Below are 25268 nucleotides of genomic sequence, written 5' to 3'. Positions count from 1 at the left end.
TAACCATAAAATTTCATATTAAGGGATGTGTATCTTTAGAATTGATAGACATTGATTGCCATATTACCTTGCAAAAAATTTTAAACTATTTCACACTGCCTATAGTAGCCTGTACATATGCACTAGCCACCCCACCCAAGTTCTCCCCCAAACACCATATTGGAAGCCAGCAAACTTTTAAAATATCTGGGAATCTGATAGGTGAAAGATGCTTTTTGGTTTGTTCTAATTATGAGTAAGATTAAGTATCATTTTGTATGTAGGTATAGTGTTTGTTCTTTTCTGTAGACTATATTTCATTTGCTCATTCCACACCCCACTCCTAAAATTGGTCATTTTCTTAAAGGTTTTTACAATATTTTTTCTTATTAAAGAAATTAACTTTGCCAAATATTTTACATACTTATTTCAGTTAGTCATTTGTCTTTTAAAGGTATATGGTTTTGCTCTATGTACTTAGTTTTAATGAATGACTAAACCGATGAGAAGCTTTTTGAGTATTGAAACAAACCCATACTTGCACCAGTTGGTGAACATAAGATATTGTAGAATCTTTAGAAAATAATGATTCCCTGTTAAACCATTATCTTAAGTAGGGCAGAGGGGGTCTGAGCCCTTTAGAATTTTTTTTAAATCAATATAGAAACCAAAAGACTTCCCGGCTTTATCACAAATTTTAATCCAGTTTTGCCAGTTAACTGAGCATTTAAAAATGCTTCTGAAATAAACCCACAGTTGAGCTTTTTTATCCTCTCCTTCTCAGCTCCCTCTCCCTGGGTTTTTATTAGCTTCAAGTTTAAATTCTTCCTCAATTGACATTTGTATATTTAATTTGTATACCTGTTGGCTTTTTATACCTGTTTGTGCTTCTGAGAACTTCTCAGATTACTATGCACAGAAGCTCTTTAACAAGTAGATGATTACTTTCCTTTTTAAGGGGGAAAAAACCCTGGAGTCTCAAAAGAGATTGGAACATCTCAGCTACATGCTTCAGCTTGTGCCAGGTACTTCTTGGTTTTGGCTCTCTAACTTTTCTCTACCATGGATTTTTGTCATCCCCCCCCCCCCCCCCCCCCCCAGAAAGAGACGGAAATAGTTTACATGCTCATTCTTATCTCCCAAGATTTGATGGAAAATTGCCACAAATTCGTTGTGAGTCATTTAATGGCAGTTCTCTGCTGTAGCAGCCATGTAGCTGGACATGGTGTAGTTACACCATGTTGGAACGCCTCACAAGCCATATTCTATCATGTGTCTCTGGCCAGAGCTGAAAATACCAAAGCTTATTATAACTGATAGGACATTTAGATAGATGCCTGGGCATATTTTCAGGTGTGAATGCAGCATCAAGCTGAGTAAAATGTAAAGGTGGTATGTAAGGCTGGCTGTCATCTGCAGAAATTCCCAGGCAAACCAGTAAAGCTCATTTTTAGACTTCTGTTGTCTGTGAGGGGAAGAAAAGGAAAGTGGGGTAATATGCTTGTTACATTAGTGTTCCCTACTGATTTTTTTTTTTTAAATTTAGGGTGAACTAGGTAACATTAGGCAAGCTGGAAATTTCTGTTCTTTGCAATTGAAGGAGAGGGTACTCTTTGAAAGGAGTTTGGAAGTGCAAGTATATATAACCATTATATTCTAATATTGAGCTCTTAGTCTTTGCCTAAGGCTTTCAGTGACTCTCGTCACATACTCAGCTTACGCAGAGCCCGTCAGCCATCTGTGGGCCAGGTAGAACAACCAGGTCAAGTTGTTTTTCAAGTTATTCCCCAAACGTTTAGTGCATGATAATGTGTTGCCCAGTCAACAGCAAAGCTTTTATTTTAGTCATACTAATGAAGACATAGAATGAGTCTCTAATAGGTGATGCTAGTGTTCTTTGGTGTTCAGAGATTTTCCATGAGTGTATCTTTAATATTAGAGCTCTCTGTTCTTCACTGGAGCCTCCAGCAGCACCACAGATACCACATCCTCACCCCGGCTTTACTTAAAGGCCTGTGCTTTGTGGACAACAGCCTCATTTTTCCTGTTTTGTACCTATGGTGTTGCTTTATTAATTTCTCTCATTGTTTTGGTGGTGGGGAGAGGGGGCTGCTTCAGATGTTCATTCTGACTTGGGTCTTGTGGAGTGCTGTGGTTTTAGTTTTTAAATTTTGTTTAATTTTCTGGTGGCTGATTGAGACATTGTATCCAATTAGACCTTCCTGTTGAATTAATCATACCTTCTTACTTTCTTTTAAATAGTCCCTAAATGTTTCAGGATTAAAATTTTGGATTTTGCCCTTCTCTGTTACTCTCTCCAGCCTTACTCTAGATTAAAATGAAGGTAGAAAGCAGTATTTGGTATTATTTGAAATGCTTACATTTTCACTAATAACATGAGATCAGGAGACCAGTAATTTGCTGCATAGATCACACATTAAGTACAGTGACTTTGATACATTTCTCATTTCATTCATGTCCAAGAGACAGGTATGATTTGAAAACGGCTCTGGGGAAAAGTGTAAGGTGCTGTGGGAGCACTCCAGAGGGGCTTCTAACTTGAACTTAGAATCGGGGGTGGTTGCAGCAAGCATGCTGTCTTATCTAAAGGGTGGATAGGAACTAGAAGGGGAGAAGAGTATTTTAAGTTGATGAGAGCGCGTGGCATGCCTGAAGAATTAAAACACGGTGGGTGGGTCATAGCATAGAAGGACGGCAGAGTGACCACAGTCACTGAAGTAGTGGTGATGGCTGGGCTCTGACTGGGAGAAAGCAGAACAAGATGAGAAGGAAGCCTTTGGCTGAAGAGGCTTCGCTGAAGAGACCAGGTAGTCCCTTCAGCATATAGCGTGGTTTTTTTCCCCAGAGAGAACTGGATGTTTTCACTGTGTTTTTTTTCCCCTGGAAGCACTGAGTTTATCTTGTGCCTTTACCCTTTAGGTTGATTAGTTTTTTGTAGGCTCACCTGGGAACCTTTGTCACATTGTTTCTAGGGACTACAGTGCCCCCCGAGGTGCCACCAGTGATGCCAGGGACATACTTCATCCCTTCCTGATCGCTCCTTATTGTATCTCTTCTCATAGGGGGGAAGGGTTGGAGTGCAGTCAGGGCCTTCAGAGGTGGGCTCGGTTGTGGGTGACCTATTGGCGGACATGTGCACCGGCCACAGCAGTGAGACCTGCTACCATCTGTGGCAGAGGTGTGAGTGGCCAGGCACGTTGTACGCTTGTCATAGGAGAGTGCTTGCTCACTCTTTCTGAGGCAGGAGTCAGTTCCTTGGGGGGGGGGGGGGGGGGGGTCCTGTTATATCAGAGGTTACCTCCAAAATGGGTAAAATCCTCCATGAAATTCTAGTTCTTAATATTTTTTAAAAATCAACACCTAACTTAAATGTGACCTTCCACATAACTTTTACTTACTACTTCGACCCCCTGTTATGTCATGCAGAACTCTAGAGGCCCAGCATGATGCAGGGTATTGCTGAATTAGTGTTACTTTGAACTATTTTACCTCAGATTATAAAGCCTCTTATAGAAGGGTTATGGCTGGTCCTGCCTCCTCCAGTGGATGCAGAGTAGGTGCTCAGTAAACAGTGTGTCTAAACTAATAGAAGACTGTTCACACAGGACCAAGGAAGGTGGGGGACCTTCTTCAAGCTTCTATTAAAAATGGGTTTTGAACCTTGGCTGGTATAGCTCAGTGGATTGAGCGCGGGCCTGCAAACCACACGATCACGGTTCGATTCCCAGTCAGGGCACATGTCTGGGTTGCAGGCCAGTTCCCAGCAAGGGACTCATGAGAGGCAACCACACATTGATATTTCTCTCCTTCTCTCCTTCCTTTCCTCTCTAAAAATAAATTAATTAAATCTTTTTTTTAAAAAATGGGTTTTGAAAGCTCTTTACTGTGTCAGCCAGAACTGTGTTGCTGGAGACCCAGCCAATAACCTTTGCCTCTCAGCTGGCATTTACTTGCTGATGAGAAGCTTTATGTTAAAACCCCAAACATGCCTCATATTTTTCTTCTAAGTTCTTTTGTCACTGCTCAGCAGGGACCTACATATCAAAATTGAGTGATCTGTCTGGTCTCTCTGCCCAGTGTAATAGTCTCCAAATTAGGTGGGAGTCACAAGTCACTTACTTTAAAGATTCATTGAGCATTTTACTTTGGCTTACTTAAAACTAGAAATAAAAAAAAAAAACCCTAACAGCTGTAATTTCAAGGAGAAGTAAAGTTTTGTTTTACAGACCAAAAACTTTCTACTTTTATCAGGTTCATCATTTAGTTTGTGTGTGTGTACATGTATACTCATTCCGATTGCATTTTAAATGATTGTGTGACAGGCTAATAAGCCAAGACAAGCAGAATTGGAAAACTGAGATAGATAGTTAAACAAGCAGTTTGCAACCATCTAGTAAATCCTATCTTCCCTAAACCAAGGACACTTAAGAATAATGGTGTACACTTGTCTCTAACCAGAGGGTAAATAACTTAAATCCAACTCAGGGAGATAGATAGCAGAAATCCAATTAGTGCCATTTGCCAACCATACCCAAGGACAGATGAAGATAAAGGAATAAATCTCATGTCGGTACATCAGCAAACAGTTGATGCATATTCCATTGAGATCCCCCCGAAGAGTTCCCCTAAGTCCCCTCAAAAGGAAAGTTTCTGTTCCTGCTCTCTTGCCGCAGGCACACCAGCACTATTCCCTTCCCCTTCTTCTTTCCTTACAGGCATGCATCTCCTAAACTCTGAGGGACTCCACAGGGCTAGCAACCAGGGAGCAGTGGGTAGCAGCAGCTTGTCCCAGGCTAACCCCCTGACCCTGTCCCCAAGGCCCCCCTTTCTCTGACCTCTCAGTGAGCCAACAGTAGCCCTGCCAAAGCTTATTTCTTTACAAGGCAGCTCCGCTTAGGCTCTCCTGTTGCTTCCAATATCCTGAGTGTTTCACTGATCCCATCTTTAAAAAATGTCCTCTCAAATTCACCTGGACTCGTGAAGTCTTTCATACACGAAATTAAGAACCCACACACAACTGGTCAGCCCTAGGAAAACCTACTCAGGGCCGGGTTTCCTGTTCCACTAATAACTGGAACCCTGAACTTGCTATTTGGAATATATTTTTTGAAGAGATGCTTTGATTTAAAAGATGGTCTGACTAGTATAACCTAAAAGCTTTAGTAAATAACTGCTTCTGGAACTGCCCCCTCCTGATTCATTGGGGCATAAACCTCTTATTTCCTAAAGTAACAAGAAAGACAAATTGATTTTTAGGGTAATTGAACAAAGAATTAACAGATTCATGGTATGGCATCTTTAAGTAAATTTAAGTGAATTTATTGTGTGACTATAATTTCCTCAAAACCAAGTTGAAAGGTGGCTTTTATATAAGTTTCTAAGTAAATCTTCCCAATTTGAGGGAATTTCTGGGTATTTGAAGTTAAAGGGAATGGGGCTCTCATGAGGTTATTTAATCCAATCTTTGGGTTTTTGATGAATAAATGATTCCTCCCCATAAAACATGGCTAGGAGCAGTGACAAACTTTACTGGGTTTATATACAGAAATTTTCTTGGAGTACTTGAGTGTCTAAGAATATATTGAGACTTTCTTTATTAAATTTAAAAAAGATTGTATTTGTTTATTTTTAGAGAGAGGGGAGAGAAACATCAATATGTGGTTGCCTCTTGTGCACCCCCTACTGGGGACCTGGCTTGCAACCCAGGCATATGCCTTGACTGGGAATTGAACCAGTGACCCTTTGGTCAGAAAGCCAGCATTCAATCCACTGAGCCACACCAGCCAGGGCTTTGCTACCATCTGTTTTGATTCTGCTTGGGATATTCTCTGGGGTGAATATGAACTCATCCCCTTGACTGGTGAAGAAATGCTGATTTACATACCTCTCTCAAGAGTAGCTAGAATATTCTTATCTGTGCAACATAATTACATTAAGCTTAGCCTAGATTTATAAAAAATATATGGCTGAAGTAATCTCACAGAGCATTCTTATTCAAGCTGCATAATATTCATTGTTAACTTTGACCCATCATAGTATATCTTAGCTTTAAAATTCATTTTTCACATTGTTTTAGTGCCAGGTGCCAACTTTCATATTTTGACATTCTTTAAATCAGATGTAACCTGTTCTAGCCTGCAGTTCAAGAAGAGCTGGTTTGTTAATGAAATTTGTGTATGCCGAACCTTTAATTAAAATATAAATATAATTTTTTAAATGGAACTTGAAGTGACAGTCCTGTTTCTTGGCTCCTCTTATTTTGATAAAACTCCCTCAGTTCCCATCATCAGATGATGTGGAGCCTAAGAGTCATTAAGGTTATGCTTTTTTGAATAAAACCACATGGTTCCCTGTGTTCCTTGTTCTGCCTCCCCCTGGTGTATTTTCCAGCTTTGGGTTTTTTTAAAAATTGACTGTTTTTTCAGTGTTAATTTGAACATAAATAGCTATTGGCTATCATTAAATTTTTTGTGAATCACTGAAAGGTGCATCTCTTTTTCCTAGGCGGGACGTAAAGAAAGAAGTGATGCGCTCAATTCTGCAATAGATAAAATGACCAAGAAGACCAGGGACCTGCGTAGACAGGTAAGCTAAAGAAAGTGCTGATTGCCTCTCCCAAGTTTTCAGTTTTGTAGTTCTGGTTAAAATCTCAGCAAATACTGCCCCCCTCTCCACACACACACATTTTAGAAGGGTTAAGGATTGATTTTCACAGGAAACTCACTATCTCTGTTTTATTGCTAATAAGCTTCTAGGTGGCTAATAAAATCTCTTGGGGACCTGGACTGATATGGTCCTACTGGGATGGACTGAGTAAGTTAGCTCTTGTGTGAAAAGGATGTACAGGTGAGAAAATCAATTTAAAATGACTTGGGGGCCTGTGGAAATATACTGAGATAGAAATAGCAGCCATTCATCTGACTTACCCCGTGCTGATTACACACTCATAGTTTCCTTTCATCCTTGATGGAGGTGTATTTCCAGTACACATGCAGTGGGTATAGATATATTTGGGGTGCTCAGTTTTCCAAGTTAGTAAATAGAGGAAAGAATTTCTTCATTTAATATTAAATAATTCAGTTAACATTTTGGAATCACTGAGTTTTCATCTTTAAAAAAGGTAGGGCTGAATTTCTAAAACAATGTATTAAGACTTAAAAAGAAGTTGTAGTAGTAATACAATTTTCATATTTAGTGGAGAGACATTTTATTTTCATGTCTAACATAAAACAAAATGAAAGAGGGACTGTATCTTTGTATTTCTTTATTGAAGTAGCATTAGAAATGGTTTTAAAGATGACCTTTCGGTTTTAAAGGTCATAGTACGCCAACTCTGTTCAGATAGACCAGAAAATACATTTTTCCTCTCTTCTCAGTTTTATTTAGCCATTTAGGCTAATTACATACATTCCAAGGCTGTGTGCCAATTTAACTCAGAGCTGCTTCTGTTTAGTTTATTATTCCTTTAAGATATAAGCTTCCTGATTCCCAAGAAAATTTTGTAAATCCCAAGAAAAAAGGGTATAATGTTGAAAACTGAGTTTCTGTGTGGTTTCCTAAACCACTACCTGCACAATCACACATTTCCTGCGTCACAGACTGTGTAACTGCATGGGTTACGTAGGGAGGGGTTGTCCTCATATTAAGTGCAGCCAAGCTATCATAAGCTTCCATTAAATTTAAAAGTACATGAGAAAAAAAGCAATCCAGGTTCTTGTTAGAAATCAAATCAAACTTTTACAATTTAATTATTAGCTTCGCAAAGCCGTCATGGACCACGTGTCAGATTCATTCCTGGAAACCAACGTTCCACTTTTAGTATTGATTGAAGCTGCAAAGAATGGAAATGAGAAAGAAGTTAAAGAGTATGCCCAAGTTTTCCGTGAACATGCCAACAAATTGATTGAGGTAAGTGTATTAGCAGTTTCTTTAACTGTAAGTAATTTAATGGAGTATGGTGAGTTTTAGTCACATGATTTAATCAGCTAAAAATTTTAGGGGATCGCCTAATATACAATATGTTTAAGATGAAAGTCTTTTATTATTACTTGACATCATCTAAAACTACCATTTTTGTCAGTTTACATTAATTGTGCACATGATTAAATATAGATAGTCCCTACACTGTAAACGTAACATCTCTATTTAATGTTAATGCTAATAAAGATAGGTAATGACATTGATGAAACTCACAAGACACTATAAAAGGGAGTAGCAGCTAGAAGATGGAGTTCAAGAATCCCACTGCCTTGGTTTGCATCCTGGCAAATTATTGGGTTGGCCAAAAAGTCCCTTATGTTTTTTCTGTAAAATAAAAGACAAGTTTTTCATTTTCACCAATAAATTTATTGATTTGGATATATCGAGTATGTTGGCTATATCCTGCTATTGGTTTCTAGTTGGTAGTGGCCAAGAGTGCTGCTAAATGTCTTCTGGTGCATAAGACAGTCCCACAGCAAAGAATTATTTGCCTGAAATGTCAATAGCACCACGAAACTTGGCTAACCACTTTTGACACATTCAGTCAGTCATGGCACCTCCTCCATACACTGCACAAATCATTTTTTGTGTTTCAGTCGCATTTTTACCTTTCTTGAAATAATAGAGCATAATTACACTGGAAATGTTGCGTATGTTCTTCCATCTTCAATATTAAAATGGCCAAACAAAAATTTACCAATTTGATAATTTTTAGAAAAATGCATGCTGATATGACAGCTGTCACAATACAGTCTAACAAAATTGTTTCAGATGAATTTAAAGATAACCAAGCACTACTAGACCCATCCTGTGGGAAAAAATGTAACAGAGTTTTTGGCCAGCTCAATACTTACCCACCCTGAATTCCCATTTTTTGTATATAAAATGCAGATGCTGATAATACCTATCTTGGAATTATTTTAAGGTCTAAAATAGATGATGTATGTCAGGTGCTTAGCACTTACCTGAGACACGGGCTCAGCCCAATCATTTTGTTTTAAAATTAAAGACACTGAGCCCTAACATGCTGCTAATTCGATGTGTTTGAAAAGTAGAAATCTGTGTGTAAGTGGTTGGTTTGTAAGAAGAAATAGGAGTGAATTGCTATTTAATTTCCAGGTAAGTAAGTCTGGTCTTACCTATTGATAACTGAAATTATGCTATTGTTTGATTTATTAATTATTATTTTATTTCAAAAATTGGACACATAGTAAGCATATACCCAAGTTATTTGATTTTATAACCTAAGGTAAAACATCTACTGTTTGTAAAAGATTTCATAGACCATTTGGTTAGTCATTATGGGGCTTTTGTGTAAATAGGAAATGGGGCTTTTATGTAAAAATTTGTGTCTTATGTGTTTGAATTTATAGTGACATTAGGCCAATTTAATATTATAAAATATTCCAAGGAAAACATCAGTAATCACATTAAATGCATTACTAATTTTACATCTAGTTTTCTTTGAACATTATGAATTAATTACATACATAATACATAGGTCAGTCTGCTATTGAAGTTAATGATTCTGGCATTTGGAATTAAAATGGGAAGAATTTCATTTTCTGTCACCATTAAGCATAATCTTGTTCACAAAAGTTACATGGCAGCATGAGGTATAACCTCCTTGAAGACAAAGATTGTCTTCAGGAAGCCAGCCTCAGTAAGTAGCCTGCATATTAGGAAGTGCGTGTGTGAGGCAGGAAGCAAGGACACTACTAGCCCAAGGCCTGAGTAACAGGTTCCAGTAATGGCCTGGGAAGGGTGCAGTGTGGCAGCTGAACTTCAGCAGGAAGCCCTGGTCTGTACTGCAGCTGGAGGGCCCTGTGGGCCTCCCCTGTCATCCTTAGCCTCTCCAGCCAATGGAGCAGACACCTCAGGCTTGTATCTCTCCAACAGGGAGGGCTATGCCACTTGAACTTGCTGGTTTAATGGACAGCCTTTTGCCCAGTGAGAAGCATTTAAAGATGGGCCTTTGGAGACCTTGCTCTAGGAGCTTTGTCCATGGTTATTTATACTTTTTATTTCATTCTGAACATCAGTAAGCAAGGGCCCCTTAGAGTTCATAGTTTGGTGATCCCTCTCTCAACTTGGTTCTGACCCCTTTCTTCCCTTCCTCCCTTCTCTATCCTCTCCACTGCCTCATCCCTCACACAGATGTATGTACTAAATTGCTTTTCATTGCTTGAGTCATAACCAAAGGCTTTGTAGCACCATTCTGCAGTTAATTACATTTAAGGTGATAGAGATACTAGGATGTATAATTCCATATGTGCATGAAAAAGAAATGAGTGTTTAAAGTGTGAAAGCAGCAAGAGATAAGAAGTAAACTACAGGGGAGTTCCTATAAGAGTGTCAGCTGATTTCTCAAAAGAAATGTCACTGGCTAGAAGGGATTGACAAGAAATACTCAAAGCCATGCAAAGCAGGGACCTAAGCTGAGATTGCTCTACCCAGCAAAGCTATGGTTTAGAACCAAAGGGCAGATAAAGAGCTCTCCAGACAAGAGAAAACTAAAGGAGTTTTCATCCTTTAGTTCATACCAAACCATTATTATATGATATGATAATGGGACTTATCTAAGAAATAGAAGACCAAAACTATGAACAATAAAATGGCAAAAATACATATCTATCAACAATTGAATCTAAAAAGAAACTAACCAAACAAGAAGAACAGAGACAGAATTATGATATGGAGAGTGTTTTGATGGTTGCCAGATGGGAAGGGGTATGAAGGAATTGGTGAAGAGGTGAGGGGATTAAGAAGTACAAATAGGCAGTTACAGAATAGCCATGGGGATGTAAAGTACAGTATAGGAAATGGAGTAGCCAAAGGACTTACACCCATAACCCATGGACATGAACAGTGGTGTGGGGATCGCCTGAGGGAGTGAGGGGTGCTGTGCAGAGGGGGGAAAATCAGGACAACTGTAATAGCATAATCAATAAAATAGGATTAAAAAATAAAATCTCGAAATACAGTTGTAGCTAACTACCTAGAGTTACCACAGCTGCAAGTTTGGAGGTTCCCCTGGCCACCCACACTTCTAACTAATTGGTTACAACTTTTGAGGGTTCCCATGACCCATCTCAGATTCAATAAATTGCTATTAACTCATAGAACCCAGAACAGTGCTAGACTACTTATGATTACATTTTATTGTAAAGAATAAAAACCAGGAGCAGCCAAACGAAGAGACACATAGGGTGAAGTGTGAAAAGGTCTTGTTAAAAAAAAAAAAAAAGACAGTTCAGCCAAGTAAATATGAAAATCCAATGGCTTTATTAAGTGATTCATGAGTCAGGCAGCATCCCACCTAGCAACCAGGAGGGCACTCTCGGGGTTGTACAAAATGGAAGTGTTGTATAGAAGAGAGTGGGGGTAAGGGTGCTCTTAACAAAAGAAAAGAAAGGATTACTTTTGGGTGAAAGAGAACCCAAAGCAGATTGCTACTTCTTTGGGGGGGCAGTATGGTGAAGGACCCACATGACAGATTACCTCATTGGTGAGAAAACAGACTGGTTTTAAGATTATTTCTGAGAGAAGTTGAAACTGCAATTAAATCTAGGTTTGGTATCATGGGCCTTTAGGCCAAGTGATGCCATTTTGAGCCTGTGGTTTTCTCTTTAATTGTCTCAAAGATGGAGTTTTCTGCCCTCTACCCATGGAATCAGAGCACTTTACCCTCCTGGCACGTTCATGATTCAACAACCAGAGAGCTCCACTGAGTCTGTGTCCAGAGTTTTTATTGGGGTTTCATTATGTAGCTGTGATTTAGTTGAACTCAGTCTCCATCTTCCCTTGCTTCCCAGAAGCCTGGGCTCTCCTGAATATCCCAGTCATTTAATCACTTGGTTGACACATGGTCTGCCTCTATCCCCTATCAGCCATTAGTGTAACATATATCTAGGTGCCCCACCCAGAGTTACCTCATTAGTAACTACCTGGGCCAATGAAGAATAACAAAGACCCTCTTATGACCACTGAATTCCCAATAATTTAGAAGTTTCCTCCCAGGAATCTGGGCCTGAGATCAAATATACCTTACAATGTAACACCTCCCAATCTCAGAGGTACGTGGAATGCCCAGTTTTCAGGTACCTTGCTATGCAGCCGTACATACACACTACATGAGAGTGGTAGGGCAGCGCAGGGCTGCGTCTTGCAGCTTTCTGTAGATCCTACCTGTGGTCATTTACCGAGTGACTTCCCACTTCGTTTATTTGGTACTCCTTGCATTGTTTGAGCTTTCCATTTCTCTGGGGGCTCTCCCCTTTGGAAGCCAGATTTTCTGTCCTTTCCTGTGGATTGGGCCCCTCTCTTTACACTGCAGTGAGTGATTCTTAACCTCACAGAATCAGTGAGCCTCTCTCTGATGTATAAATTGTCACTTCTCTTTTCTTGGACTCCTTCTAGTGGGAAATGCCCTCCCTGTAGATATTGAAGATGTGGTATGGAAAAGGTATCTAAAATGTACATTCTTTGTGCAAATCTTCGCCTTTTTAAAATGTGTGGCTACTGAAAATTTTAAAAATTCTTACGTGGCCCACATTTTGTTTCTGTTGGACGGCACTGGTCTTGGTGATTTGCTCAGGCTTTCCAAAGGCCCTCTTCACTCCTGCTCTTCTCTGAATACCGAGCGCTCAGCCAGCGCTCATCAAACACCTGCTCTGGGGGCAGGCGCACGGACGTGGAGCAGCCAAGGCCTCCATCATTCCGGAAGGAGGCTCTGACCAGTGGATCCCAGGATGGTTTTAGCATTTTGGGTCATGGCTTCAGTTGTTGATTCCACTGAGCTCACAGTCAGTCAGCTCAGGGTTTTTCCTCCTGAGGTGCTCTGCTGAGTCCCCTCTATCCATTTTTGTCTCTGTGGGTGCAGGTGTTGTTTGGCTTTCAGGTGGTTTTGACAGTCGCCCAGTTTAAACTTCTTAGATTCAGTTTAGTGTTTTGTCTTATCAGGATTGTTGCTGTTAATATTGATGGTCCCTTCCAAAGTGTGTCCTCCCTCCCGCCCTCCCTCCCTCCTTTTTTTTTTTAAGTGTATCTTTTTTTTCTTTATTCAGTCTGATGTTTAGAAAATTGTCTAAGACAAGGCATAGGATAGAACCTTTTAGCTTGCTCTTAGAAATCATTCTCTTGATTGAACTGTTCTTTGTATAGTTGGCCTTTCAGGCAGTTAAGAATCCCTTTATTTTTGTCTTGCTTTCTAAGTTACCTAGGTAAAACATGTCCACGCTGTTACCCTCATGTCCTTTTCAGTATCTTTCATGTTCACCTCATTAAAATCGGGGTAACTATGTAGGAAACATAATTTCTATATGCTATTTTTATGTTACATAGCCTTTTCTGTAGATTCCAGCTGCTCGTCTGCTTCCCAGACCAGCAAACTCTGTTCATGTGCTGTCTAGTAATCTCCTCTCCCTCCCACCCTCACCAGTCTTCCCCTTGAACACTTCAAGGCTGTTGTGTATCAAATAGCTGCTCCTTGGGGTTATTAGATCAACTCCTCTCATAGCTGCTTCCTAAAGGGTATAGTCTGATTTATTGGGTGTTAGAAAACCTGCTCTTCAGCACTGAAGTTGAAGCCAGGCTTCTCCCTAGAACCATTTGGTGATGCTATGTGATTGCTGCAGCAGGGACCTAGAAGCACATAAAACTTGGACCAGCCAGTTTGCACAGGGTTGTTCTTTGGCGACACTGCTAGGCTTATTTACCCAACTGAAAGCATCTCTGTAGCAAGGTGCCGAGGAGAAAAGATGAAAGTGTCGGTTTAGGTTTGGTGCAATTTGGGGACACTGCCATTTAAAAATATGGCTTTAAATAAATAAATAAATAAATAAATAAAAGAAATACAAGTTTGGCCCTGGCTAGGTGCTCAGTTGGTTAGAGCATCATCCCACCAAAATTGTGGGCTCGATCCCTGGACAAGGCACATACAAGAAACAACCAATGAATGAGTGCATACATTAAGTGGAATGACAGATCGATGTTTCTCTCCCTCCACTCTCTTTCCTCTCTTTCTAAAAATCGATAAATAAAATTTTTTAAAAATACAAGTTCATTTTAGAAAATTTGTGAAATAAAGAAATCACAAAGAAAAAGTAAAATTTTGGAGTAGATTTACACTTATTTATATGTGGGTGTTTTTCTTAAATAATTTTACTTGTTTTTAGAGACAGGAGAAGGGAGGGAGAAAGAGAGGGGGAGAGACATCCATGTATGGTTGCCTGTTGTGCATCCCCAACTGGGCATCTGGCCCATACCCAGGCATGTTCCTTGACTAGGAATCAAACAGGTGACCTTTTGGTTCACAGGCTGGTGCTCAAGCCACCAAGCCACACCAGTCAGGGCTGTTTTGTTTTTTTGGGGGGGGGGTGTTTAAATGATGTACAAAATTGGTATCATACTGGTTTGGGGTTTTTTTAATAAGATTTTTTTAAATTTATTTATTTTTTATTGATTATGCCATTACAGTTGTCCTATTCCCCCCCTTCATTCCCCTCCACCCTACCTCCCCGTCCCCATTACCCCCCCCTTTAGTTTATGACCATGTGTCTCAAGTTCTTTAGATTCTATATTTCCCATACTATTCTTGCCCCCCCATCTATTTTCTGCCTACCATCTATGCTACTTATTTTCTGTACCTTCTCCCCCCTTCTCCTCCCACTCCCCTGTTGCTAACCCTCCTTGAGATCTTCATTTCTATGTTTCCACTTCTGATCTAGCTGTCCTTTTAGTTTGCTTTTGTTTTAGGTGTGGTTGTTAATAACTGTGAGTTTGCTGTCCTTTCACTGTTCATGTTTTTTTAACTTCTTTTTCTTAGATAAGTCCCTTTAACATTTCATATAATAAGGGCTTGGTGATGATGAACTCCTTGAATTGGATCTTATCTGAGAAGCACTTTATCTGTCCTTCCATTCTAAATGAAAGTTTTGCTGGATAGAGCAATCTTGGTTGTAGGTCTTTAGATTTCATGACTTGGAATACCTCTTTCCAGCCCCTTCTTGCCTGTAAGGTCTCTTTTGAGAAATCCGCTGACAGTCTGATGGGGACTCCTTTGTAGGTGACTGTCCCCTTATCTCTTGCTGCTTCTAGGATTCTCTCCTTCATTTTAATCTTGGCTAATGTAATGGTGATGTGCCTTGGTGTGTTCCTTCTTGGGTCCAACTTCTTTGGGACTCTCTGAGCTTCCTGGATTTCCTGGAAGTCTGTTTCCTTTGCCAGACTGGGGAAGTTCTCCTTTATTATTTGTTCAAATAAGTTTTCCACTGGTGGCTGTTCCTTTCCCCCTTCTGGTACCCCTATAATTCGGATGTTGGAGCATTTAAAGATGTCCTGGAGGTTCCTAAGACTCTCCTCATTTCTTTGAATTCTTGCTTCTTGACTCTTTTCTGTTTGGCCATTATTTGCTTTCTTCTGGTCCACTCCGTTGATTTGAGTCCCAGTTTCCTTTTCATTGCTATTGGTTTCCTGTGCAATTCCATTCATTTCAATTAGTTTCACCTTCATATATTTGTCTAATTTGTGGCTATAATCAACCAGTTCTTTGAGGATCCTGATGACCAGTGTTTTAAACTGTGCGTCTGAGAGTTTTGCTATTTCTTCATCGCTTAGATTTATAGGCTCTGGGGCTTTGAGATCTACTTGAGCCATTTTTGGTCTGTTTGTGCCCTTTACGTGTGAGGAGCAGACCCCTGGACTCCCAGGTTGCTGGGTTGTGACGCTGTATGTGGGGGCGTGGTCAAAGTGGGGCAATGGCAGCACCCTCTGCTGTTTCTCACAGCTGGGTGAGGAGCAGCGCCTTAGGTGGTTCACCTGGGCCGGGCCACTCAGAGTTGCTGGGTTATGACGCTGTATGTGGAGGTGGGGTCAGAGCGGGGAAATGTCAGCGCCCGCCACTGCCACTGGCCGAGGGGACCTGCTGGGTCCCGGTCCAATCGTCCACTCCCTCGCTTGTCTATCCGCACACAAATGCACAACCACAGTCAACCCGCAGCCCTGCTCCCTCACTGTTTCCCCGAGGTCGCTCGCTGGGTCTCTCACTAGATCCAACCCTGCGCCTGGATTCCACACGCCTGAGTCCGTCTGACCGAGTTTTCCTGTGCAACCCCACTCCACCAGCTGCAGGTTTCGTCCCTTACCGGTCAGGCTGAAGAATTTGTTGTTAACAGACTTCCGAAAAGTTCAATTTTCTGTGTTCTGGCTGTGTTTTTTGTTGCTAATATTTAGTTGTCTCTAAACTTGGTTGTGTGAGAAGGTCCAGTGTCTCCACCTATGCCTCCATCTTGGCAGAAGTCCTGTTTTTTGGTTTTTTTTTTTTTTTTTTGAGGCAAACAGTTATCATAATGTGTTACGATGTAATTTGTTTTTGCTCTGCTTATTATATCACATCCATTTCATTGTGTTATAAAGTGCTCATTTATAGCATGTATATCGATGGCTTAACTAGTCCATTTATTTAACCAGTCCCCTACCATGAGGCATTTAGGTTGTTTTCATCTTTTACTATTACCTATAACAGTCTGATAAACACCCTTGTACTTTTTTATTTGCCAATGTCCCTCTTACGTGTTCAAGCCAAAAGTAGGAGTTATCCTTGATTCTTCTTTTTCACTATTTATCCTTCATATGCCATATTTCATTCACAAGTCTCCATATCATCCTTTTCTTTATTTCCGTGGTCCACCGTTCTAGTTCAAGCCATCATCTCTCACTGGACTTGGCAAGAGCCTCTTAATCGATTCTTTTGATTTCAGTCTTGTCCCTCTCTAGTTTCTTCTGTAAAAGTATAATCTGATCAAATCAGATCATGGCATTCCTTTGCCTTGCCACCACCATTTTACCCTTATCTCTCAATATTACCCTTCTCACCACCATTTTCTGTGGCTTATAGTTGCACTTGGGATAAAATCCTAAAATCCAGGTTCTTAACCTTGGTCCATAAGGTACCCTGCCTGCCTTTCCAAGTGCCTGTTGTCCTCTCTCTCCTAGTTCTCTCCTCTTTCCCCCATGCCAGACTACTTCTTTCTCTTTGACCATAACCATGCCACCACCTTGTGTCCTCTGCACTCCCTGGGCCCTCTGGAATGACCTGCTCACTTCTCATCATAGAGGTCTCTGCCCAGATGTTGCCTCGCAGAGGGGCATTCCCGATCCCTCCAAATTCCCTCCACCCCACACTCCACCCTGTTTTCTTCCTGTCACCTGATTTATACCCCATGTAACACTTTTCACTTTCTGAAATTACTGGGTTTGCCTCGTTTTCTTCTCTATTCCCATACCATACTCCAACGGAACGTTAAATTCTTTGGGAATTTGGGCCTAGAACAGTGCCTGGAGCATGGGAGGTCCTCAATAACTATAAGAGGAGTGAATCTATTGGTCTCAAAGGTAATAAATATTAGAGTTACCTAGGCACTTTCAGATTCCTGGGCCACTATCCCCAAAGATTCTGATTCAGTGGCCTGAGAAATGTACTTTGAGAAATTCAGAGCTTTACCTTAGGACAGAACATCATTGTTAAGTGAGTTTTGCCTTTTCTGAAATATTTGTAAAGTTTCTTCAAAAAAGCATCATTCTGTACAATGTGTATATGAGATGAATTGTAAGATCTTTTAAGATGTAGAGATGGAAAAATTTTGGAAACTTTTTAAAGATTAGTTGACATTGATTTGAGCCATATATGTATGTGTGTGTGTGTGTGTGTGTGTGTGTGTGTGTGTGTATTTTGTTTTTCTTTTTGCTAGAACAAAGCTTTCAAAAACCTATAGCAAGCTTTTCAAAGTGGAGGGAGAAAAATTGTAATAGGTTTTTGTGGAGTTCCTAATTATCTCCCAGTCACTGTTCTGGGCACTAAGTTTATAGCAGTGAATGGAACAAAACCTATACCACGTGAAGATTACCTTATACGAGAGAGACAATCAAAATATGTATATAATGCATGTTTTTTTGTATAATGTGACGCAAATGATGCTGAAATTATATGTGAAAAAAGTTATCCATTTTATCAGCATTAGAAAGGGGAGCTGAGCAAAAGCTGTTAAACAGTATTTTAATACATGACCAAAATAAAATTGGAGCATATGTGTTGGCACTTGCTAACTTGGTTTTTTGGAAGTCTTATTTATTGCTTTAATAGAAATACTTTCCCTTTAGACTGGGTAAAATATAAAATGGTAATGCTTTAATTTGGAGTGTCATATAAAGTTGCTTCAAATGTATTAATAGTTTTTAAGTAGTCTTAGGGATAACACCCACTTAGAAATGGAAACCTATTATGGTGTCTTCTTTGTATAGCACATTATGGAAATGCAGGATTAGTCTCGAGAATGAAAAGTGCATACTGACTCTTGAAGTTTTACAAGAAGAGCAGATTTCTCCAGACCCTCTCTGTGGGTAGTGTTTAGAAGGCTGTGTGGTGCTGGCCTGCCTCTTGGATCCTTATTAAATGTCTTTTGTGATTTCACTTGAAAAAGCAAATAACAGTGTTTGCTGTGAAATTGCTTTTAACTTATTTTCTCAGAATCTGGCTAATAACCTCTGACTACCTCACACCACAGTTGCCAGTACCTCCCTACATATTGAAGGTGTTGAAGCCCCTTGTCTTAAGTGAGGGGTGTGTAGAGGTCGTGTTGTTCCAGGCCAGTGAGTAGGGGAGCAGGAGCTGAGGTCAGCTTTGGTGAGCTGGGTGACATTCTCTCCCTGTTCTCTGCCTTTTTGGTCGGCACCGAAGGCTTTGCTTTCTTCTGTTTATAAATGGGCGTGGCTGTGCTGCAGGAAGCAGGATGCCTTTTATACTTGACTCTCACATACCACGGTAATGATTTATGTTGCTCTTCAGTTTAAAGTATAGAGGTGAAAGTGTATTGAGGTGAAAAATTTTTGTCCGAAATACTAACTTTTTGTCAACAATGTAACACTCATGTGTCCTTTTTAATTGCTTCATTCTTTGCCTGCATCCTTTGGCTGTGATCAGCTTAATAACTAAAGAACAATCAGTTTTCCCTTTTAATTTTTCTCTGTTCTGAGTCCTTTTTCAGTTTCATGAGTTGAGAGGGAAATAGGAAAAATGCCATTTATGAAATCTTGCTTATAAAAACTATGTATTATTTAGTATCCTTCTCCCTTTAGCCTCAGACATTGTATTAAAATAGGCCTCTTATTACTTGCTACAGTAAGATATCTTGTTCATTGCCTTGTGAGTTAAGAACCAAAATGTAAATGTAACTGGTATGCTGTTGAGCTAGATTGTCATTACTTGTGGGGCTCCTCTCTCCTCCCAAGTATTTCCCATTATCTAGGACTTCAGAGGGTATGACTTTATTGGCTTGGAATGTGTTTTAACTGCAAATTGAGTAATCTGCATTTTAACTTTTATTCTGTGGTGTGCTGATAATGTGTAGTAAAGTGGCCTTGAAGAAGGCTCTGTAAGAAGAATTTGAATTAAACACTGACCTTATATGATCTACCTGTGACGCCTTGGGTGTTTTCTTAGTGCCTCTGTGTAGTACTGTAGGATGGAATTCTTGCAAATAACAAATTAAATGAAGGCTCAACTTTTTAGGACTGTAGGATGTTTGTGTGAAAATAGTCAGGCGTTCTTGGATGTTACACTGCACCTGGGCACCAGAAGACTTTTCTAAACATATTGAGGTTGGTCTTCTCACATTTTCAGAGGTATTTCAGATTAATGGGACTGTATGAGACAAAAGTCTTGCCCTTACTGTTTCATCTTACCCACTAACAAGGTTTTTGGCTGAACTTAACCACCTAGTTAATTTGGGGGATGGTCAAGTGAAGGCAGTGGATGAACCTTGTTCTCGGGGAGAATCGGTATTCTTTTCTGTTGAACCGTTGGTAGGAATGATTAAGGAAGCACTCTGCCTGGTGTTGGCTCTGCTTCAAAAGAATGTAGGCCTCCTATTTCCTCATCAGTATGTTACCGAACAAGAGGTCCAAGGGAGGGGCAATACAATATTTGGCCCACCTAGGGATGCCCAAAACTACTATACAACAGAGGCCCCTCCCAAAAACCAAAATACTAATATCTACTGGGCTCTTCTGTCCGCCGCCAATTGGAAAGACATCTCTCAGTGCCAGAGATTTGTGAAAAGGAAACAGAATGTTTATTTAATGCTATTCAGGCCTAATGCCTCCACTAAAATATCAAAGTCCTTTAGGTTGTACACCTACACCCACACAGCGCTCCCTTCTCCCACTGTCCCAACTCCAGGTACCGTAAATCAGGAAAAGAGCACACGTCTGTGTTGCAGGCCGCTGGCACCGTCAGCTGTGTCACTGTGCAGGATCTCGGGTTAATCCAAAGTACTGTGGTACCCTCTCATGGTTCACTGGCAAGAGTCCTTTGTACCCAGTTCCAGTCAAAGTCTCTCTTGCTTTCCAGGCCACGCGGCCAAAGGGGACACCCCAGAGCCGCGTGGGCCTCTTCTACCAGGGGTTCGCACTCCACCAAAAGCACGTGGCTTTCTTCTTCACCTGGCTGCAGGGATCTCCGTTCTGGCAAAGCTGCGTGGTTTTTCCCTTTCACCTGGGAAAGAGGGGGTCCGCACCCTGCCAAAACCACGTGGCTCCCTCTTTCACCTCACCAAGAGGGGGTCCTCACTGCTGAAACCGCGTGGCTCTCTCCCAATGGCTGCCGTGTCTGGCTTTTAAATCCTCGCACCCATCTTCCTCTGTACCCCTATTTCCGACTCCTCCCAAGATCAGTTACACATGCCAGAATTTCTGTATTAATACAAGTTTACTGGGCTGCCATCGTTAGTGTGGGCAGTAATCATCCCATGTCCTCGAGCCAATCTTCTCCAAGCCCCAACGCAGGCGCTGTAACTTGGGGGACCTGCCCCCCAGTTACATCTTGGGGGAAATGACTTCATCCCCCTAGCTCAAGCCTGGCCACAGCCATTTAACATATCCAAGTGACTGCCAAAGGCTATAGATATGTTAAAAGATAATGCCATGGATTAGCTGCCAGGCTGTGGCTGTACAAAACAGCCCTGCATGTTCCTGCTCCATGTGTCCCTTCCCCCCAATTCACACCTGTGGGGGGGGAAGGGGTGAGGACATTTATATGTCTCTCCATTATTCCTATACACTTTGAATTCTGGACACCATTCCAAATCTTTTTTTGGGGCCCCCCCTGGCTGCACCCTGTATCAAGTAGAGCTGATGGACTAATGTTTAGACAGGCACCTGTTTAGCTTTACTGATTATTCAGGTAGTTAGATAATAGGGGACTTTTATTTTTTATATTATTTATTTTTAGAGAGAGGGAAAAGGAAGGAGAAGGAAAGAAGCATCAGTGTGTGGTTGCCTCTCATGTGCCCCCAACTTGGGGACTCGACCTGCAATCCAGGCATGTGCCCTGACTAGGAATTGAACTGGTGACCCTTTGGTTCACAGGCCAGCACTTAATCCACTGAGCCACACCAGCCAGGACAAAAAATACAGAACTATTAAAGTGGTATGTATGAAACCATGTAAATGGAAATGATTACAGCATCATCTGGGTGGTGATCTACAAATGAAAGCTTATTATTTATTAAACAATAGCCAAATTGTTTAAAATAGTTGATGATGTCTTAGTAAATTCACTATTGCTAATCCTTGCTAGAGATTCTTATATTTATATCTTGCCACTTCCTAAAATTATATTTGACATAACTTATTTAGGACAAAAACATGAAATAAGGTAGATATTTTTAAGATGTTATTAAGAAATATGGTAGAAATAAGGTAAATCAGAATCTAGGAAAAGAGTAGTAGACAGTTATGAACTATAATTGTCATGCTTGAGTTTGGATTTGGCACGGCACTGCACTGCCTGGTAGCGAGGAGAAAAGAACGCAACACAAGTAGTTGTGTAGTTCTTGTCTTTAGAATGGAGGGCGGATGTTTGTTTTCTTCATGGAAAATAAGCCTATTCTAAAAATAAAATGTAAGAATTCTTACATGGGGCTTTTCTATAAGGGACAGTGAAGAGATGGGGCCCTCAGCATTTTAACATACAGCGACAAACTCCGCATGGTTTTCCTTTTTTCTTGTAAGTTCCTTCGAAAAAGGCAAGGTCATAACATTTTGTTCCTAATGAGTTGCGGTCCCTGCAGCTATGACCTTGTGAGGGGCTCGCCCAGCATGGAGGCTCCAGCTCCCCAACAACAATATTGGGAGGACAGCGCGCTGCGAATCTGTGCGTCACTTGCTTTTTCCTGCTCACCCCAGCATAGCTTTCTCCTTTCTTCTGAAAAATAATGTTCAGTCTTTGTTTTTTGGTTTAAAATGTACCTTATAAAGAGCATATGTTTAGTTATCTTATTCAGTTTATCAGGGTTCGTTTTTTTCTGTTGGAGTTTAGTATATACACATTTGTTATAGTTATGATGCTGAATTCATTTTTACCATTGATTTTGTTCTCTATCTCTTTTATCCTCTGTTTCTATCTTTCCCTTTTCGGATTGATTGAGACTTCCCACCTTCTTTTGTATCTTTTCTACCCCTTGTTTGGAAATCTATTAGTAGTAACTCTGGATATCTTAGCATGCATATTCAACTCAGATTAAGATTAATCAACTCAATATCTTTTCTTTCTGAAATAATGTAGGAATCTTAGAATACTTTAACTTTATTCTCCAGCTTAAATATTGTCCAGTATTTTGGTTCTCTTTATTTATAGCCCCCTGAGTTAGACACTGTTGGTATTGCCTTACTCATTTTTTCAACTTTGCATACATTTTATCTGATACCATATTTTCATTGCTTCCCACTTCTTCTTGCATGTTAAATCTTCCTTCTGGGATTACTTCCTTTCTTTCTGAAGCATATTCATTTGAAACTTCTCTAGTGGGCATGGGAGAGGGATATATCTGGAGTAAATGCTCTCAGGTTGTTTTTGCTTTAGTTTTGTCTTTATGTTTTTCTTGTGCTCTAATTCTTGAAAAAATAGTTTCATTGTATTTATAGTCCTAGAATAGATGATTCCCCCCTCCATCTTCCACCCTCCGTGATTTGAAGATTATTTCTCTATTTCCGGTCTCCATGATGTCAGTTGAAAAGTTAGCAGTCAGTCTCAGCACTTTCTTCATAGATAATTTGTATTTACTTCCTGGCTGTTTAAAAATCTTGTCTTTGTTGTTCTAAAGCTTTACTACAGTGTATCAGGGTGTGGATTTCTTTTTACTTACCATGCTTAGAATTTGTCTTCCTAAATCTAAAATTCGGATTTCATTCACTCTGAAAAATTTTTATTGCTGTTATTTCTTTCAGTATTACCTCTGTCCCAGTCTGTCTTTCCTCCTGAAATTCCTCATGGTTGAGTAGTAGGTCTTCTGAATTTATCTTGCATTTCTCTTAATTTTTCACATTGTGAAAAAAAAAATTTTTTTTTAATCTTAAGTTTGACTTTACAGGTTAATAATTCTCCATTACAGCACTGTTCTGGTCAAGGCTATTTTACGTTTCCAAGAGTGCCAGAAGTTACTACTTTTCTCTCGAAGCTCTATTTTGATCCTTCTCAAATTTGTCTAGTAATTTTTTAAATCTTTTTCTTTTTTTTTTTATTAGGCTAGCGATATTTTTTTATTGATTATGCCATTACAGTTGTTCTATTTCCCCCTTCATTCCCCTCCACCCTGCACACCCCTCCCCCACCATTCCCCCCTTTAGTTTATGACCATGTGTCTCAAGTTCTTTAGATTCTATATTTCCCATACTATTCTTGCCCCCCGCATCTATTTTCTGCCTACCATCTATGCTACTTATTTTCTGTACCTTCTCCCCCCTTCTCCTCCTCCCACTCCCCTGTTGCTAACCCTCCTTGAGATCTTCATTTCTATGTTTCCACTCCTGATCTAGCTGTCCTCTTAGTTTGCTTTTGTTTTAGGTGTGGTTGTTAATAACTGTGAGTTTCCTGTCCTTTCACTGTTCATCTTTTTTAACTTCTTTTTCTTAGGTAAGTCCCTTTAACATTTCATATAATAAGGGCTTGGTGATGATGAACTCCTTGAATTTGATCTTATCCAAGAAGCACTTTCTCTGCCCTTCATTCTAAATGAAAGGTTTGCTGGATAGAGTAATCTTGGATGTAGGTCTTTGGATTTCATGACTTGAAATACTTCTTTCCAGCTCCTTCTTGCCTGTAATGTCTCTTTTGAGAAATCCGCTGACAGTCTGATGGGAACTCCTTTGTAGGTGACTGTCCCCTTATCTCTTGCTGCTTCTAGGATTCTCTTCTTCATTGTAATCTTGGCTAATGTAATGATGATGTGCCTTGGTGTGTTCCTTCTTGTGTCCAACTTCTTTGGGACTCTCTGAGCTTCCTGGATTTCCTGCAAGTCTATTTCCTTTGCCAGAATGGGGAAGTTCTCCTTCATTATTTGTTCAAATAAGTTTTCCAGTGGTGGCTGTTCCTTTCCCCCTTCTGGTACCCCTATAATTCGGATGTTGGAGCGTTTAAAGATGTCCTGGAGGTTAAGCCTTTCCTCATTTTTTTGAATTCTTGTTTCTTCATATTTTCCTGTTTGGCCATTTTGTTCTTCCTTCTGGTTCACTTCCTTGATTGAGTCCCATTTCCTTTTCATCACTATTGGTTTCCTGTGCAATTCCCTTCATTTCTTTCTTTTTTTTTTAAGAATTTATTTATTTATTTTTAGAGGGGAAGGGCAGGAGAGGGGGAGAAACATCAATGTATGGTTGCCTTTTGTGCGTCCCCTGCTGGGAACTAGCCTACAGGGAATCGGCCTGCAACCCAGGCATGTGCCCTGACTGGGAATTGAACCGCGATCCTTTGATTTGCAGGCCCGCGCTCAATCCACTGAGCTACACCAGCCAGGGCCAATTCCCTTCATTTCAATTAGTTTAGCCTTCACATGTTCCTCTAATTTGTGACTAAAATCAACCAGTTCTGTGAGCATCCTGATCACCAGTGTTTTGAACTGTGCATCTGAAAGTTTGGCTATTTCTTCATCTCTTAGAGTTATGGGTTCTGGGGCTTTGAGATCTTCTTGAGCCATTTTTGGTCTGTTTGAGCCTGTTATGTATGAGGAGTGGAGCCTTAGGTGTTCACCAGGGTGGGGCCACCCAGGTCGCTTGGCTGTGACGCTGTATGGGGGGCGGGTTCAGAGTGGGGAAATGGCAGTCCCCTCTGCTGCCTCTCACCGCTGGGGCCTGCCCAGTCCCGTCTCACCGCCCACTCCCTCGCTGGTCTAGGTGCGCACAAATGCGCTACCACAGTCAAACCTCCGCCCTGCGCCCTCGCTGGGTTTGCCGGTCGC

At 40.5% G+C, this 25268-nt stretch overlaps 1 protein-coding gene across 2 annotated transcripts in view; it reads left to right on the top strand.

Moving 5' to 3' along the window:
- Positions 1–25268, top strand: part of CTNNA1 (catenin alpha 1) — a 221686-nt gene that overhangs the window by 163529 nt on the left and 32889 nt on the right. For both annotated transcript variants that reach the window (XM_037147500.2, XM_037147501.2), the window contains exons 8-9: positions 6505–6585; positions 7756–7908. In XM_037147500.2, the coding sequence (XP_037003395.1) occupies positions 6505–6585; positions 7756–7908 (234 nt within the window). The remainder of the gene's footprint in view (positions 1–6504; positions 6586–7755; positions 7909–25268) is intronic.

Source organism: Artibeus jamaicensis, unplaced genomic scaffold, assembly GCF_021234435.1.
Source record: "Artibeus jamaicensis isolate MK-2021 breed Jamaican fruit bat unplaced genomic scaffold, CSHL_Jam_final contig_456, whole genome shotgun sequence".
In the NCBI taxonomy this organism is placed as follows: domain Eukaryota; kingdom Metazoa; phylum Chordata; class Mammalia; order Chiroptera; family Phyllostomidae; genus Artibeus; species Artibeus jamaicensis.
The sequence above is the reverse complement of the archived record's forward strand: the minus strand, read 5'-3'. Positions and strand labels throughout refer to the sequence as shown.